A 14,342-nucleotide genomic window follows, 5' to 3' on the forward strand; every position below is an offset into this window, starting at 1 on the left:
AGAAGAGAGAGGATTCCCCGGCATGCTTGGATCAATTGACTGTATGCACTGGGAGTGGAAGAATTGCCCGACAGCTTTACATGGCCAGTATACCGGCAAGAGCAAGAGGCCCTCTGTAATTCTGGAGGCCGTAGCCTCACATGACCTCTGGATCTGGCATGCGTTCTTCGGACTCCCTGGGTCACTTAATGACATTAATGTCATCAATCGGTCTCCTGTGTTTGCAGACCTGGCAAAAGGTGTAACCCCCGATGTCAGGTTTGAGGTGAATGGCAATACCTACACGAAGGGGTATTACCTGGCGGATGGTATTTACCCAAAGTACGCAACTTTGGTAAAAACCATCCCTAACCCGCAAACAGCCAAATCGAAGGTACACATATATTATCTGAAGCTAAACTTGGTTATTTTGATATTAACACAAGACTTTAACGTAGTATTTTGCAACAGGGCAAGAGGCAACACGAAAAGATGTAGAGCGTGCGTTTGGTGTTCTCCAAGCAAGATTCGCCATGGTTCAAAGACCAGCTCGGATGTTTAAAAAGAGGGATATAGAAACTGTGATGAACTCTTGCATCATTCTGCACAACAAAATAGTGGAAAATGAACGCGGGCAAGGTCTTGAATTGATTTATACTCCTCATTCTGCCACACCTTCATCATCTCGGGAGGAGTTAACATTTGATGAATTCGTTGAACAGTACTTCTCGATTAGAGATCCCCATACCCACAGCCAATTACAAAAAGATTTAATTGAACATTTATGGCAAAGGAAAGGTAACATGTAGTTACATATGCCGTAAATTAATAAAAACTTAATACATACATACAAACATATATGAAAGAAAATAAACAAAGAACAAAGTTGAAACTTTTATCTAATTTTGAAAACACTGGTAAAAGTATTAAGTATTTATACCAATCAATAATCAGCGAAGCGATGGATGAACAATCATTCCTTCGATCTTGGACAATAGTTGTAGCTATTTCCAAAGTTCAATCGATTTTTTAATCCACTTCAAAATGTATTTTCTTTCTTTAAATATAAACTAATTTTTATTTTATAGATCTTATACCGAATTTTGTAACTCTTAATCTACCTCTTCGTCTACCTCTTCTTCTTCCCCAACTTCTTCTCCCCCTACTTCTACTTCTTCTCTTACTTCTTCGCTTACTTCTTCTGGTACCTCCACGTTACTCCCATCTTCGTCTTTTTCGGCTTCTCTCAGCAAAGATGATTCACTTTCCTTTTGAAGACGACGTTCTTCTTCCCACATCCGAGCCAAAATTCTCTTCTTCTGTACGATCAGTAATTCACGATAGTCAAGATCATCTACGCTGTATATGTCCTTTTTCATAATTTCGTCTTCTCTTGTCATCTGTAACAATCTTATCCTTTCCCTGTTGCATTCAAGCAAAAGCTCGATGTTCTTGGCACTTCTACTTTCACTTGCGGCTTTTGAGCCTTCGCCGCTTGCCAAACGTTTCTCTTTCTTGCGACCAATAGGTCGGACCTCGTCAACGTCATCTTCCACAGCTGAAGAATTTGTTGCCTTTCGCTTTCCTTTGGCTTTGATGGCAGAAACCTCAAGCATCGACTTGAACTTTGGTTCTGCCCGAAGAATTTTCCAGCAGTGCCGCAAATTAAATCGCTTACCAACGTCTTTTTCGAAGAGCACGTCTGCTCTGTCAATCTATTTTGATTGATTGGTTGGTAAGTAATCGATAAATTTACATTATAAACAATCATAATAAATATTACTTACCATTTCGTTGGGCCCAGAGCCACTGGGAGAAGGACCGTTTTGAACCTGGTCAAAGAAAGAAGTGTACTTTAAAACCAGTTTTTGGATGGTTTTCCATCTGGTATAAAAGCTATCGTCGTCACGATCTACCAATACAGCGGCTTGATTCGTTGCAAAGTTCTCACGAAAGTTGTTCCTGATACCAGCCCAAAGGGTGGCCATTTTTTGTCCATTTCCAACGATTCCATCTTTAGATATGGCAATCCATGATAGACACAGCTGCATATCTTCTTTGGTAGTCCAGTTTGGTGATGACTTGCGCTTGAGAGGATCAGTTGGCATTTTTACTTGTAAAATTTGAAAAATTTATGTGTGGAAAGAAAAATAATGATTTTTTTTTTTTGGATTATTTATTGTTCAGATTTAAGCAATATGTAATGAAAAGTAGAAAAATAATTAAATCTAATAAAAAATTAATGCACGGTTGGGAATGCTTTTAATTAAAAATTGTATTAGATCTGATATAATCCATTAATCTAATCCACGGTTGGGAATGCTCTAAGGGTTAAAGAGGGAAGAAATAGACTTTTTTTTTTGAACAGGTGGCCTTTTATAAGAAACAACTAATCAGTTCATGCAACACTTGCGATTATATATTTCTCACGATTTATTACACAATAAAGATATACACTTGTTGGGCTTTATCATCTCTTTGATCTACTGGGAGCCCATTCACCCGGTGTAAATGTTTCGCCGTGACCCTTAGGCTGTGTTGATTGAGCCTTTTGTTCCTCAGCTATGTATATAAATCAGTACACCAAAACTCACTCTTCTCTAACTTTATATCTTACCACTCTCGATAGAGGCCAATCGATTGACTTCCATTTGCTCTGCTTCTTGAGCCTCTTGTAATTCCAATTTACGCTGATGACAAAGCAAAATCAATTCCCAAAATTCTTTAAAATATGCGTGCTCTTCAATTTTATTACCTTTGCCCAATTTTCGTCTAATGCCTTGGCTCTACCTTGAACAATGGCAATTCTTCTTTCATCTTGCAGCAGATCTTGAATGGTTGGCGCCACGTTTCTATTATGTCGTAACCAAGCTTGCCATTGAACTGGTCTCCATGCGTAAGAGAGAGGACTTTTACGGGGGTTTAATTCTTACCTGGCACTGAGTCTTGTGAAAATCGAGTTAAATCGTTATTATCGTCTTTATCGTGCATTTGAACCCAACGCTTCATTCTTCCACCTATTCATTTTTAGTGTCAATGTACAAGTCGTAAAGATAAAGCGCGTTGTGTTTACCTAAAGGGTTGGGGCAGTCCCAATATTCGTTGCCGTTTAAATCGTAACCGATGAGAGCATGTTTCTTCCAAGGGAATCTTCTTGTTTTGTAGGTTGAAGACAGACGTTGCAATAGAGAAGAGACAGGTTTTGACATGCCAAATGAATGTAAGGGAAATAAGGGAGTAGAAGGGGGTGTAAAAAAAAAAGAAAACCTTCAATGAATGCTGTGGCTTAAAAAACTTAATTTATTTCTCAAATACACAAATTGCCGACTGCATTTTCGATTAGTCTAATATCACCATCTTCACGACCACGAATGACTCTTCTTTTGTTGCTTTTGGATTTAATTTCAACAATGGTAGGTAAACCAAAAGCACTAGCCATACCAGCAATATCGGATATGTTGACAGTTTTGATTACATCTTCTTCCGATGCAAGTAACAGTTTGTCTAATTTAAGACACATATCATGCAAATTCGTGTTTCTGGGATGCATTTCTTCGATATGGGGAAGTGCCTCATGAACATCCTGGTCAATGATGATTCGAACAAATGGGTTCTTTCCATTGGGAAAGCGTACATCGATCCACTTATTAGACCTTTGAATTAAACTGATAAGTGATTCAACTGTCTTTTCGCATATCTCCAGCGGCAGTTCCGGGTAAGCCAATACAGCTGATAATGTGCGTGGTAAACTTGAATTCTCATGGAGTAAATCCCTACATTTATAAAATTAAAATAAATCAATAGTTATATTACCATTGAGAGAAACATCTCGTTATTACCAGACCGCAGAATCGCTACCAAGAGAAATGATATTACAAATAATCCATAAGGCTTCTTTTGTAACTTTCCATTCATCTTCTCTATAATAATAGGCATTGCACAAATTGGGCGTCCATTCATTAGAATCTGAGTTGTAGGTATGTCCAGGCACAGTGATATGGGCCACAACATTTCCCATCACGACCTTATGATCCACAACATATTTAATCATCTCATCGTTTCCAGCTGCCAAATTAGACACAACCAAGTATGCATCTTTACGGATTTCATTAGGAGCAATGGGGTCTAAGAGTCGAGTAATACTTTCCAACAATTGTGTACGTAATAGTCCAGCAACACTGCTGTTGGGACCGGAAGTGATGTTCACAATAGATCGAATAGCTGGAACAACTACTTTGGGAGTACCGATACGTAAAAGTTCAGTTAGTCTCTCGCATAAATCATCGGTCAAAACCATGGCGTTATGGAATTCCAACACATCATGCATATTATACAAGATACGCGACAAACCCCAGCTAGAAAATAAATAAATAAACAAAGATCAATGAAGTCCCCTTTGGTAAAATCATTATCAAAAAATCACTTACCATACTTCAATTTCTATTTTGGGAAAGTTAAACACAATATATTTTGAGAACACATCGAACATTGGTAAATACTGCAAAAAGAAGCAAAGTTAAAAAGTCGGGCGTAATTAACGTTGGATATATATATATATAAAAAAACTTACGCTTGGGTAGAATTCAGCAACGCGGAAACCACCACGACACATATTGGACAAGGCCCATAACAGTGCTTCGATATTTGAATAAAATTCTTCACCAGAAAAGACCATTTTACCATTGTATTGTTGATTGTCAACTGCCTCATCATAAATCTCATCATAGACAGAGTTAAGCACATTGACTATGGAATGTGTGAACCCTTTAGACATCAGTTCTTCGCGATAAGAAGCAGATTCTCCAGCAACGTTTCCGAGAGCCCAAGCAGCTTGTGCCTTTAAATCTAACTTAGATTTCTTGTCGCTCATGCATTGAAGTAATAGATCGACAAAGCCTTCCTTAATTATAGCTTGTGTCTGTTCTGTAGTACCAGCCTATCCACAAGAGTTAATTTTTTTTTCTGGATCTTGTACCTTTTTTTTTTTATTTACTTACAGCAACATTGGTGACAATCCAAGCAGCTTCAAACTACAGCCGCATATATAAAAAGGTTAAATTAAAGGAGTCTTTTTTTTAATAGAATCAGGGGAAAAATAGTTCACCTTTATCACGTTCCCAAAATCAGCTTCCATCAGTTCCTTTATACGTGGTAGAATACCTAGCTCTAATAAATCACTGACGCTATTTTCATCACTATGTCCTTTTTCTTGCTTGTTTTAGTCTCTTGCTACTGATTAAATAAATTCAAATGTTACCTTGTGTCAAGTATCTACGCAACAATCGGATACTTTGCTTGATTTGATCTCTGTCTGAGGAAAAGAGCAGATACTTGATTGTAGGTAACTGATTTATATAAAAAAACATTATTCAAGCAGTCGGTTCTTGAACATCCCAAAAACTCCGTTATTTTAATACTCTTACCGCTTCTTTCTCAACACTGCCATTGGTAGGTAGCTTGTGAATGCTGACATTAGATAGTTTGCGACTAATATCCAGCAAAGCGTCTTCAGGGTCGAACGTATCAATTGTCATTCGTTTCTCTGCGAAAAAAGGAAAGAAAAGAGGAGTGCTTCTGAGTAAACATGTACTTTTTCTTTAAATGTATAAACTACTTACTGTTGTGTAGTAGTGGTAGTGGTAATCTAGCTGCTTGTATAAGTTGGACTAACGATCAGGATATTTGAAAAAAGTATTGAGAAAAAATAATAATAGACAAATAGGGTCTTTCACAAAAAAATAATTTTTATACTACGCGATAAAACAGGTATATTTTTCTTTTGATGGGAAAAGAGAGGAAATCTAAATAAATAAAACTCTGCAAATCAAAATAAGGCGTATCTGAGTGAAGTCACGATTATAAAATAAATAAAAAGTGCTCTTATTACAAAAGTCTACCTTTGAGAAAGCAAAAATAAATGGGACTAAGTGTGTATTCGGAAGTTTAAACGCATGGCATAAACTACAAAAGAAAAAGCCTTCTTCTGCAAGAATCCAAACTCCTTTATCGGATCTGAGACTTTTCAAATTATAGCTATGGCATGCAACAGTGTTACTGATTTCGAGTGAATCATATCTTTTGATGTGTTACGTCCGTTATGCATTAATAAGAGGTATTTTACTGTTACTATTGTACCTTCGTTAAATATATGATTTGCTTTATTTGATAGTACATCTGCTGTACCTTTTTAAAAAGATGTCATTAAAACGAGTTGCGAGCTCACAACTTTACTTGGCAACTGCCAGATGAAAGTTTTGTGGTACCTGGCAGCACATGAATTAAAGCTCAGCCAAATCGATTTGCAAATAAAAATAGATGGTTACCTACTTAATAGTGGCCACTTTAAAAGTAGAGTCGTATGTATAAGAACTGTCAACAGAGTTTCGATAGATGTATTTGATTATTTATAATCAATTATAAAGCCAAAGAATTTATTTAAAGTATACACATACATCATATCATACAAATATTCAGTTCCATAATATTGAAAATTAATACTGAGTTAGTTATTTAAACAAAAGGTACAGCATATTGGATGTATTACAGAAGATCTAATACACGGTCATTCTCTGTTTAATTTATTAAAAAAAAAATACCATATTTGTTTCACTTATCTATGACACTCTACCTTTCAGGAAGAAAAATAAAGGGGGGTATTTAGGAAAGCGTCAAAAACGCATGAAAAAGAAAAACTTAAAAGAAGTCTTCTTTAAGAATCCAGACCCCTTTACCGGTTTGGTCCTTTTCAAATTTAGCAATGGCTTGCAACATTTTCCGGAAAACCACCACTTGTTCCTGATTGATATTGAGTTGTAGATTATTCATGATTTCTTGTGATGTACCACGTCCATTGTGCGTCGATAAAAAGTCTCGTATCTTCACAATCATGCCCTCTTGAGACGTATCATCAAGCACTGTCAGTGATGGTATGTCTGTTATATGTCATAAATATAAGCTCTTATAGAATAAACGCATCGTGTTTTACCTGGTGCTGGACTGTTATCGTTTGCTTCCATGGCTCTGCGTGCTCTCATTTTTGCCAATAGACTGCCAGACGAGGGTTTGGCGGTAGCATCACGGCTTTTGAAACCTGATACACTACCAGAACCAAATTTAGGTACAGGAGATGCTTTATAGGTATTTTTACTTGGCCTTGGGGCTCCCACTGCTCCGGAACGTCCTGTCCAAGTAGGAACACCTATATCCTGCTGTCTTCTTTGGCGCCTTGATTCCTTCAGTGCAGCAGCCGCTCGTTCCGCAATGATAGTGGCTACATAATGTAAAAAGATGTATTTTTTTTCTAATGTCAAGTGATGTTTAATTTACATGATTTTTTCTACCTTCGCGTTCAACAAACATAGAATCGTGTGAGGCCGAATCCATGATTTGATCGTGCTGTAAAGCACTTTGTATCCCTGTCATTTCAAACAAACTTTTTAATACATGGTCTTCGTTATCCTGTTCTCTCTCTTTTCTTCTTTCGTCTGCTTCTAATTGATCTCCCGCGCTATATACGTAAATAAGTTACAGTGCTAACCATTCAACGCCACAATGAGATTCAACTTACTATTGCTCCAAGCAGTTTACACCTTCAATAGATGTCAACTGTTTCAGATCATCACCGTTCTTTGTCTTCTTTCTCTTGTTTTTGCTGTAATTGATTTCGGTGCCTTTAAAGAGTTCACCTGTTTCCGTACCTACCGCATCTTCTGACGCCAACGTAAATAACGACTGTAAGTTACTTGCATCAAAGAATCTACGTTGTTTCGGATCCTTTAAAATTTTGTTCGTCAAAAACTGCTTGTAGATTTGTCGATGATAGATTTTTTCTTCAATGGTGCCACTTGTCATCAGACGATATACAGTGACTTCTTTCTTTTGTCCAAGACGCCAAGCTCTTTCTCTTGCCTGCATGTCTGTAGAAGGATTCTATGTACATACACACAAAATGAATTAAAAAAAAAAAGTTATAATAATAATAAACGACTATTTTTTCTTACCCAGTCAGGATCATACAAGATCACTCGATCAGCACCTGTTAAATTCAGACCAAGACCCCCCACCTTTGTAGTTAAAAGAAATACAAAGATATCCGGACTAGCATTGAAATCGTTTACCAAGGCCATTCTTTGACTGACAGGTGTTGTACCATCCATTCGCAAATATTTATACGGTGCACGCCTCATCATGATTTCCAGAATATCCAACATCTGTTTTGTCTGACAGAACAACAGGACACGATGATGCTGCTGTTTCCACATCTTTAACAGGGCACGAACCACAACCATTTTCCCGCTTCTTTCGGGGTTACCATAGTCTGGATCCGTATGCGGCAAAGTCAAGTTGATGATATCAGGGTGATTACAAATCTTTCGCACAATGTCAATACCATAGAGCACTTGTCGACGATGTTCCAAGATAGCATCCATATCCTTGGAATGAATGAAACCCAGATATGCCTGACGCTGAAAGGGCGTGAGTTTACAAAACAGGACTTGTTCGTTTTTCTTGGGTAAGTCGGATGCAACATCGATTTTCATACGGCGAAGTAGATAGGGGTTGATGAGGTCACGTAACATACATGCACATTTATATGCAGTTTGAACTTGTACATTGGTCGCATTAGCGTATCCACCAATACCAATAGGTACCGAGAATTGGGTTTGAAACACGGGCAACGTCTACAGATAACGAAATATAAATATTAGCATTCAAATCCCAAGCTTAAGCTTATATACACAATTGTTACTTACGCCAAGTCGACCTGGAAAGACAAAATCAAACAAGGACCACAATTCTTTCAAATTGTTTTGGATAGGTGTACCGGACAGAATAATTCGATGTGGTGTCTATCAGCAAGCCCAATGATTAGATGTCATCCAAATAAATCAGATATACCAATTTACTACCTTAAATTGCTTGATAGCCAATGTTGTACCTGAATCAGGGTTTCTTATCTTGTGACCTTCATCTAGAACCACATATCCCCAGCGATGCTTGAGCAAAATTTCACGATAGGTTTGAACACCACTATAAGTTGTGATCAGAATACCACCTTTCTTTACGTACTCCTCTACCAACGCTTCAGCATTTCTTCCTGCCTTGGTGGTCAAAATGCTCTTGACAGAGGATCTCCCTTTACCCTTTTTAGCACTTTTTCCTCTACGATCCTGTTCATACGTATCATCGTCTGCATTGTAAGTATACTCTTCGTCACTATCCAGAACGGCGACCTTATTGTTTGTGATTGAAGTTTTGACACCTGTACCACTTGAATGCAAGATGGCTACCCTTAAAGGAGGCCACCATTTATGAAATTCTTGGACCCATTGCTTCATAACAGTTGCAGGACAGACAATGATGGAAGGCTGACCGGGACCTAGTATTTTGGAGTAGTATAAGCTGGATAGAAAGGCAATGATCTGGATGGTCTTTCCCAAACCCATTTCATCACCCAATATACCACCCACATGCTGACGATGTAGTTCCCATAACCATTGTACGCACGTCTTTTGATAATCAAACAAACAATCCCAGAGTTCACCCGGTACTCTTAAACCACCAGCATCCCCAGCATCGAATTGTATATCTTCAAAGTTTGGATGCGGTGTGAATTGTTCGTCAATATCATCCTCAGCCATTTCATCCCCGTATCGCATCAACTTTCGATTCTGAACCCATTCGCTAAGTCTTTTTTGGTAATGCACTTCGGATCCATCATCGTCGTATATTTCATCCAACTTTTTCGGTACATGTCTCTTATTCAGGACTTCATCGTCGGAATCCAGCACAAATTCATCCCCCGAATCCACTGCATAATCATCATCTTCGTCCTGTCCTAATTCGAAATCGTCATCCTCATCCGCTGATAATTTTCGTTTTAGTGAGGCGGTATGTACGGGAGCATGTAAGTTTTGATGTGACATGGATCCAGAAAAGACAGTATTTGCAGTAGCATCAGTGTCATACTGTTTGGACCTATGTGTTGCTTCTTCTGAGGGCACATTTGAAAAGGGAGTGATTTTACCTGTTCGAACCAAAAACTCGCGTTGTGTCTCATCTTCTTGTCGACTGTTTTTGTCTAGAGGTGTCACCACTTGTTGTCGTTCCTTGATACGGTTCAAAATATCCTGTTTATCCTGTGTTGCGTCCCTTAATTTCTTGACTTGCTGCGTGACTTTGGGTAATAGTTTTTCTTGGTCGGGTTCCTTTTTGAGTTTAAGCTTTAGACTGTCAAGTTGTTTTTGCGCAAGCGCGATTTCTTTTTGGGCTTTCTCTAGTCTTTTCTGGTCCAACTCGTTATCTCTTTCGGTCATTAATTGGTCGGCCTATGGAACAGGTATTCATGAATATAAAGAAAGGCAAAGTGCTTTTCTTTTTCTTTTTTTACCTTGGCCATGAGCGACTTTTCCAGGTCGTTTTGGTCTACCAAATCAACACCAAGTTGTTCCAGTTCATGGTTAATTTCTGTGCCGTCCACGTCACTTTCTGAAAGTGAGTCATGAACAGATAAAGGAGAACTTGAGTTACTCATTATTAAAAAAAAAAACCGCAGTAATACAAAAGGAAAGAGAGAGAGAGACAAGAAAAAAAAAAAAGATAATATATTTGTGACTTTTAAAGTGGACATGTTTTTATTTTGCATACAAAAAAAAATCATCATAGACAACCATCCCAAAGAAGGTTTTTCATTGGGATGGTCTTTGATGATATTTTTTTTTTTTTTAATAGGGGGAGTAAATTTTTATATAGAAACGAAAGTTGGTTGTGAGGGGAAGAGAAAAAAAAAAGAAAAGAAAACTAAATACAATTAATCTAAAGGGTCTTGTCAAAGATGGCAGAGAGAGAAGCCCAGACAGCCTTGGGAGATTGAGCAGCATCAACACCGTACCAGATGTTCTTCTTCTTATAATACTCAACAACAGGGACAGTTTGCTTGTGGAAAGCATCTAAACGCTTCTTTAAGGCTTCGGCGTTATCGTCGGAACGTTGGATAAGAGGTTCACCAGTAACATCATCCTTCATAGGGGCCTTGGGAGGGCTATAAGGTAGGGTTAGTATTGTTTCTCGGCTCAAGTATGGTAAATGTGTAACTTACTTGAATTCCTTGTGGTAACTTCTACCGGAAGCAGGGTGGACCAAACGACCAGTGATACGAGAGACAAGGAGGTTGTCATCAATAACTAATTCGATAACAGAGTTCAAGGGCTTGTGTCTAGACTCAAGCATCTCATCCAACTTTTCAGCTTGACCAACAGTACGAGGGAAACCATCGAGAATGAAACTATTGTATAATCACATGCAATATTAGATAACATATTCGTGTGTGACAACCCTCCCCTAATTTAACCCTTTTTTTTCCCCACACATGTGTCTAATAGACATAGAACCACACAACAAAATACTTTACCCATTCTTACAATCGGGGTTGGTGTCCAAGTTCTCTTGGATCATACCAACAACAATATCGTCAGAAACAAGTCCACCATCGTCCATAATCTTCTTGGCAGCAACACCGAGAGGAGACTTTGATGCAACGGCAGCTCTAAGCATATCACCAGTAGCTAAATGACAAGCACAGAACTTTTCCTTGATAGCAGGAGCTTGGGTTCCCTTACCAGCACCAGGAGGACCCATAATCACCATACGTAATTGTTGCTTGGGAACACCTCCTTGTACCTTCTTTTCAAGGGCGTCAAACTTCTCATGGAGAGATTGAATGTTCTTCTTGATTTCCTCAAGAACTGCTGAATGCTTTTCGGCCATCTTTAACTAATTTTTTTTTTGTTGTTTTGAAAGAGAGAGAAAAAAAAAGAGAAATTTATATTTTTTTGCAGGGGCTTTTTAATTTAATTTTTCCCAATCTTTGGCTCTTGTTCCATCTTTTTTTTTCCCCCGATGCAATGAGAGAGAGCATCTTGACTCTATTTAAAAAAGTCACGCGTGACGTAGCTACTGGCTGCCCTATTCATGCTGATGTAATCTGCATCTCCTTCATAATCACAATATCCTTGGCTTATGATAATTATACTACTTTTATTGATTACTTTTGTATTCGGGCCAATCAGCATTCATTTCCTTACCTACCCTTTTTACAATCTCTGGGAAATCAATTCATGTTACACAGTGCTTACTGCTTAAGATCATCGGATAAATGTGTAATCAACATATCTCCCTCCACCCCAAAAAAAAACAAACAACAATTTTTTTATTTTTTAATGGCTCTAATTTCCTGTTTACTGTTGTTATAAATAAAATACAGTGAGAACGGTAAATTTTTGTCACTTTGAGAAAATTAAATGTCCGTAACCAAATAATAAATGTCACTTTCTGCACTAACCCTAAAATTGATTGTCCCTTTATGTCTGACCTGAAAATGATTTGTATTTTTTGACTTCAAAATGATTAGAATGGAGTTTTATTACAACATTGAATGGTTTGTCGTTTAAAATGACTGGCAAAGTTGTATACAATTTCAACAGGTATGGCATTACATACCTCAGCAATTCTATCAGATAATTTATCTTCCGTTAACAGTTTGTGGCATTTCAGTTTCCCTTTTAAGATTGCCCAAAACTGTTAAATCGCAACCGGTCCATTTCACTGCTTAGAGAATCTTTTTTTCAGCTGGTCTATTTCATGGCAATGTCTAGAACTCCGTATTTTTTTCAAACGTATTTTTTAGAATCACGCGATGGTCTACACGTCGATTGACATGCCATATCATCTAAACTTTATAGGATGATCGATTTCTGTTTTCCATAAAATCTGCTTCACTACTGGAACGCAGATAGACAATTACCAAGCTCTGACTTGCTTGGGAGGTTTTTGCAAGTGTTTCTATTTTAAGTAAAGGCTCATACATTATGGATGATAAAATAGACAAATGAAATCATCCTGACATAAGCTTGTTTATCTATAAATAAAGCTGGTTCCCACACTTTATTCTTCTTTTCTTTTCTCTTAACATACTTCTTTTATCGTATGGAAGGAACCAACCAAGTAAAAAGGTTTGTTTAGTAGCGACTCTTGTTTCTTTGAAAAGAAGCTAAATTGAAAAAGATATATTGTGATATCCCGGCTGCGGCTAGTCTTTGCTATAGGAAGGCGACCTCCTTGGCAGGGTTCTTGAGTTTTTGGAACTCACAAACTGTAAATAGCAGGGATGCATTTTAAATAGGTGCAAACATACTGGCCTGCTGGTCTTCTGGCCAGAATTTCTGTAAGTAGTATAAAAAAAAATACGTTTGAAAAAAATACGGAGGTCTAGACATTTCCCTATTTCATTACTAAAAATGATTTCTAAAGAAGAAGCCAGTTGCATTTTTTACTGTAAACAATACAATGAGGAAAATGTTAAAGTTTGTCTTCTCAATGTGGAGACATCACCCGATGTTACTCTCTGCTACGTTAACAATCCATATGAACCCATGCTCGTTTGCAACCATCGTGTATTTGGCGCGCCAGCTTTTTACAAATTGTACAAAACTTAAGAAGAATTAACTGAAGTTATACCCAGCAAAAATACAAATAATAAGAAAGATATCATACTTGGTAAATGTGAGGCTAGAAAGCAATTTCAAAAATTCATTGACTTCTAATTAAATGTACAATGTAGAAAATGAAAGTCAAGTCGTTGATTTTATCAATTATATTTTTAGACCAAAAGAGGAATGCTTCTCTGACCCTCGCTACCAACTGCTTTCTGTATATGATAAGGATATCTTATCAATCATTTGGAAATATAGTCATATATTCGACAAAAAGACTCCTCTGGGGTTTAGCCAATGGTTGAATTCGCAGAAAGTTGATTTAATCTCAACTGAGCCTGAACGAAAAAGCATAAAGGTTAAAGAAAAAGAGATAAAACTTCGAAGCAGACAATTGTATGTCTTAGACAACAAATATTACGGTAAGTTTGAAGTTGGCGATTAAGAACACAGCAACTTACTGGCTGTTGTTATAGATTCTGTGATAAAAGATATTGTCGAAGTATTGCCAAAACACCAACAGATAATAAATGAAATGAAGAAAGAAGGATATCAAGTAATTGGTTATTGTAAAAAATCCTTTGGAAATACAGAAAACAGAGTCCTTTGCTTACAAAGGATGATAGATGTATTGTACAAAAGATCATTAGTGGATAAGGTCTTTGTTTCTCCCCTTAGTACAGCGAAGCAAATATTTTTAAAGCGCGATTTGAAAGATGTAAACCATATCTTGTCACAATTGAACAACACTCATGGAAGCACAGTAGATTTTTTGAAATTTTTAAACAACAATCCAAAAATATGCGTTATATCAATTGATTATGCTGGCTTCACCACTAACTGTACAGATCTCAAGCAATTATTAAGGTAACA

At 37.4% G+C, this 14,342-nt stretch overlaps 5 protein-coding genes across 5 annotated transcripts; 1 reads left to right on the forward strand and 4 right to left on the reverse strand.

Annotated features, from left to right (window-relative positions):
• Positions 1–2,449: 2,449 nt before the first annotated feature.
• On the reverse strand, positions 2,450–3,188 carry EV154DRAFT_559855 (uncharacterized protein; the record flags this gene model as incomplete). Its single annotated transcript, XM_051605575.1, has 5 exons — positions 2,450–2,541; positions 2,597–2,669; positions 2,735–2,862; positions 2,913–2,996; positions 3,053–3,188. 5 exons carry the CDS (start codon positions 3,186–3,188, stop codon positions 2,450–2,452), a joined length of 513 nt encoding a protein of 170 aa, XP_051461192.1.
• Positions 3,037–5,755, reverse strand: EV154DRAFT_57292 (armadillo-type protein). The gene is made up of 9 exons (XM_051606372.1): positions 5,598–5,755; positions 5,403–5,521; positions 5,237–5,324; positions 5,084–5,181; positions 4,977–5,009; positions 4,550–4,915; positions 4,407–4,477; positions 3,819–4,334; positions 3,037–3,752 (listed from the first exon to the last, which is right to left on the reverse strand). The coding sequence occupies exons 2-9, from the start codon at positions 5,511–5,513 to the stop codon at positions 3,287–3,289; spliced, it is 1,749 nt and encodes a 582-aa protein (XP_051461193.1). The 5' UTR covers positions 5,514–5,521; positions 5,598–5,755; the 3' UTR covers positions 3,037–3,286.
• Positions 5,756–6,914: 1,159 nt separating this feature from the next.
• EV154DRAFT_414458 (SNF2 family N-terminal domain-containing protein) lies at positions 6,915–9,638 on the reverse strand (the record flags this gene model as incomplete). Its single annotated transcript, XM_051595614.1, has 6 exons — positions 6,915–7,249; positions 7,320–7,463; positions 7,569–7,908; positions 7,980–8,660; positions 8,733–8,828; positions 8,889–9,638. 6 exons carry the CDS (start codon positions 9,636–9,638, stop codon positions 6,915–6,917), a joined length of 2,346 nt encoding a protein of 781 aa, XP_051461194.1.
• A 946-nt stretch (positions 9,639–10,584) lies between these two features.
• EV154DRAFT_497007 (adenylate kinase-domain-containing protein) lies at positions 10,585–11,773 on the reverse strand. Its single transcript, XM_051600216.1, has 3 exons — positions 11,390–11,773; positions 11,078–11,263; positions 10,585–11,020 (listed from the first exon to the last, which is right to left on the reverse strand). The coding sequence occupies exons 1-3, from the start codon at positions 11,743–11,745 to the stop codon at positions 10,795–10,797; spliced, it is 768 nt and encodes a 255-aa protein (XP_051461195.1). The 5' UTR covers positions 11,746–11,773; the 3' UTR covers positions 10,585–10,794.
• A 1,811-nt stretch (positions 11,774–13,584) lies between these two features.
• Positions 13,585–14,340, forward strand: EV154DRAFT_477881 (uncharacterized protein; the record flags this gene model as incomplete). Its single annotated transcript, XM_051598141.1, has 2 exons — positions 13,585–13,891; positions 13,946–14,340. The coding sequence occupies 2 exons, from the start codon at positions 13,585–13,587 to the stop codon at positions 14,338–14,340; spliced, it is 702 nt and encodes a 233-aa protein (XP_051461196.1).
• Between the last annotated feature and the right edge of the window lie 2 nt (positions 14,341–14,342).

The sequence above is a fragment of the Mucor mucedo genome (assembly GCF_025094135.1).
Source record: "Mucor mucedo strain NRRL 3635 chromosome Unknown EV154scaffold_14, whole genome shotgun sequence".
Taxonomy (NCBI): domain Eukaryota; kingdom Fungi; phylum Mucoromycota; class Mucoromycetes; order Mucorales; family Mucoraceae; genus Mucor; species Mucor mucedo.